At 44.5% G+C, this 2,809-nt stretch overlaps 1 protein-coding gene across 1 annotated transcript in view; it reads right to left on the minus strand.

The window, feature by feature from the left end:
• LOC112463294 (actin-binding LIM protein 2) overlaps positions 1-1,492 on the minus strand; it is a 44,435-nt gene extending 42,943 nt beyond the window's left edge. The window contains exon 1 of the mRNA XM_025029613.1: positions 1,298-1,492. Coding sequence (XP_024885381.1) covers positions 1,298-1,301 — 4 coding nt within the window. The 5' untranslated portion in view covers positions 1,302-1,492. The remainder of the gene's footprint in view (positions 1-1,297) is intronic.
• Positions 1,493-2,809: the final 1,317 nt, after the last annotated feature.

Here is a 2,809-nt window from a genome sequence, read left to right on the forward strand (position 1 = left end):
TGAAAAACACTTGGAAGTCGAAGAGGGTCCAAGTGGTGTTTTGCGTCACTCAGCTCATAATTCATTTTCGACACTCCAATCAACTGATAAACTCGATATTTTGGTTATTATAGCTTGGTTAGATATAACGTATTTTTGACGTTCCGGTTAAATGATCCGGTTAATGCGTGGCTACCTTGATATTTTGGTTACTACAGCTTGCTCGAATATGGTATATTAAACAAAGTCTTGTTCATTTTATTAACGATAATGAACATAAAACGTTTAATTACCCGACATCCATAACTGCGCCGTGTTCTTCTAATCACGCATCTGTGTTTGTTTCGGTATACACCTGATCCGGTAAACATTTTTGCTAATAAATATAGTCTGAATTACGTTTCTGATCGAGACGTAATTTTATAATTTTAAAACGAAATAAGTATGTGATTCTAAAAATAAAGACGGCAGAAAATCAAGAAAGGAAACTAAGTAAGTTAATGGTGTAGGACCAGTGTTTTCACGGAAACCTGATCGTCGAGAATGCGACGCGAATGAACCAGAAACAGAGGAGTAAGAAAAGGATCGTTTTCCTCGCGCGTAAGATCGGAAGAGGGAGGGGGGGAGGAAGAGGAGAAGGAAGAGGGGGAGATGCGCTAAAATAAAAAAAAAAAGGGAGCGACCGGAATCGAACGAATACTTCGGACGAGAGCGTCGCGCCTAAAATTGCGATATGTGAAACGAGAAAAGGAGAATGAAGGCAGAGAGAAAGAGCGAACCCACGCATGGGAAGAGCAGGGAGGGGAAGAAAGGGACGACGCAAGAGGCAGGGGGAACATGCTTACGCATGGCGCGTACATACGCGCGAGGCAGGGGAGGGGGGCTCGCCCTAGAAAACGTCAAACCGACGGATTCACCTATTTATAGACCACCGAGTGAGTTCGCCGTACGAGCCTTTCGGAAAACATTCGCCCGTGACTCGGGGATCGCCGAGAAGGGACCGAGCGCGAGCGTGGAAATCGGACGGAAACCGCGCGGCGCAGGGGCGTATTCCGCTTCCCATGTACGCGCGGCGCTCGTCAGCGCCGAGCGAGCGAGCGAACAAACAAACGATCAGACGCCGCATTCCTTCCCTCTTTCTCTCTCTTCCTCGCCCGTGGCGCTTTTCGTTGGCGGGTCGCCGGAGTCCGCCGACGCGAGAGAAAAGAACGGACGAAGAAGAAAAAGAAGGAGAGAGCGAGGGAGACCGAGCGAGCGCCCAGCCGGCGCGGCGTTCGGCCGATCTCCGTTCGGCGGAGAGAAAATGTTCCTTACTCACCCATCTTCGGGAGCGGCGCGTGCTGCGAGCTGTGGAACGTCGGCGGTGTCTTCGTCGCGCGCGGATCACGCGTTCATAGCACGGGACGCGGGACGGCGGGGCGGGCGCGCGCGACACGCGTTTCACTTAGGAAATCGCGGAAAAAGGCGAGCGACGTTCCTGCCACGGTACACAGGACGGCCGACATTGCGGCGCCGAGCGCCGTGCCGTGCCGAGCGCGGCGCGCAGCTCGCGCGTGCGCGCGGCGCGCCGGCCGCGCCGCGGGCGCGAGATTCGAACGATCCGCGCGAGCGTTCTGTTTTCTTCCCTCGGAATATTTAAATTCTTGAGGTAGGAAATACAATCTTTATAGGTTATTCGTTACAAAAACTGTTTCTCGCGTCACAAAAACATTTTCCGTTGTTGTCAAAAAAGTAAAAAAAATTCTTGCAAAAAAATGAGACGCAAAATCAAATTCGTATTTAGGAAGAATCGAATTTAATTCGGTTGAGAATTTGGCGTGGAAAGATATTGTAGCATTGGGCGCGTTTAGCGGACCAAGCCTCGGACCAAGCCGCTGAGTAGCAGTCGAGCGTAATTGGCTCTTACTTTTAGATCCAACCAATCAACGCAGAGTGTTGATAAGACGAACTCAACAGTTGTGTCTGCTGAACACGGCCATTGAATAGAAACTCGCGTTTTATGTAAAACGCGAACATATTTGTTTTATGTAATTAAACGATCTCTATAATAAATAAATTCATGGATATTTTATTATTAATATAATAAAATATCCATGGATTCGTAGACATGTACGGTATGTCCATCTAGCTCAGCATCTTCAAATAAATTGCTGTGTATGATATATTTATCGTCATGCGATAAACGTTATACCTACCAGTATCGATAATTCAGTTTTCTTCTAAACAATTAATTATATTCATTATATAGCGTTATCAACAAAATGTCGATAAAATAGGAGAAACGCATTCTACTTGAAAAAAATTTTCAAAATAAAATTATTATGTGCACAAGTTAGGTATATGCTTTAATTAGTATATAAATACCGTTTGCTAATAACAATTAGTGCCATTCTATAAAGCATTAGTCTTCTTTACAAATCTTGAAAATATATCAACTAAATTAAAACAGATTTAAAAAACTAAAGATATTTCAAATAAATCAAAAGAGACTACAGAAATAACTAAATAAACTATAACCAAATAACAAGAAAATTGTAGAAAGAAATTTCAAATATACGAGACAATGGGTAGCGCATATGTGCATTTTGAGACATCAGCATCAATTGTGGATTTCTCCGGAAAAATAGAAAGAAACAAAACGCAATGATAGTATTAATGCTAATTATCCAGAACGTTTCCTAATCTGCATCTAATCGCTGCCGGATAGATTCTCGCTTCATTAATTAGAACTTAGCCGTGGAGTCATACATCCTGCTCCACGATTTACCAGAATGACGGGATATAGGTGGCGACAGGAGTACCATTCTCTTGATTCTGCATCCCTCCCCTC

This window comes from Temnothorax curvispinosus, unplaced genomic scaffold (assembly GCF_003070985.1).
Source record: "Temnothorax curvispinosus isolate PA1 unplaced genomic scaffold, ASM307098v1 QBEX01013138.1, whole genome shotgun sequence".
NCBI lineage: Eukaryota > Metazoa > Arthropoda > Insecta > Hymenoptera > Formicidae > Temnothorax > Temnothorax curvispinosus.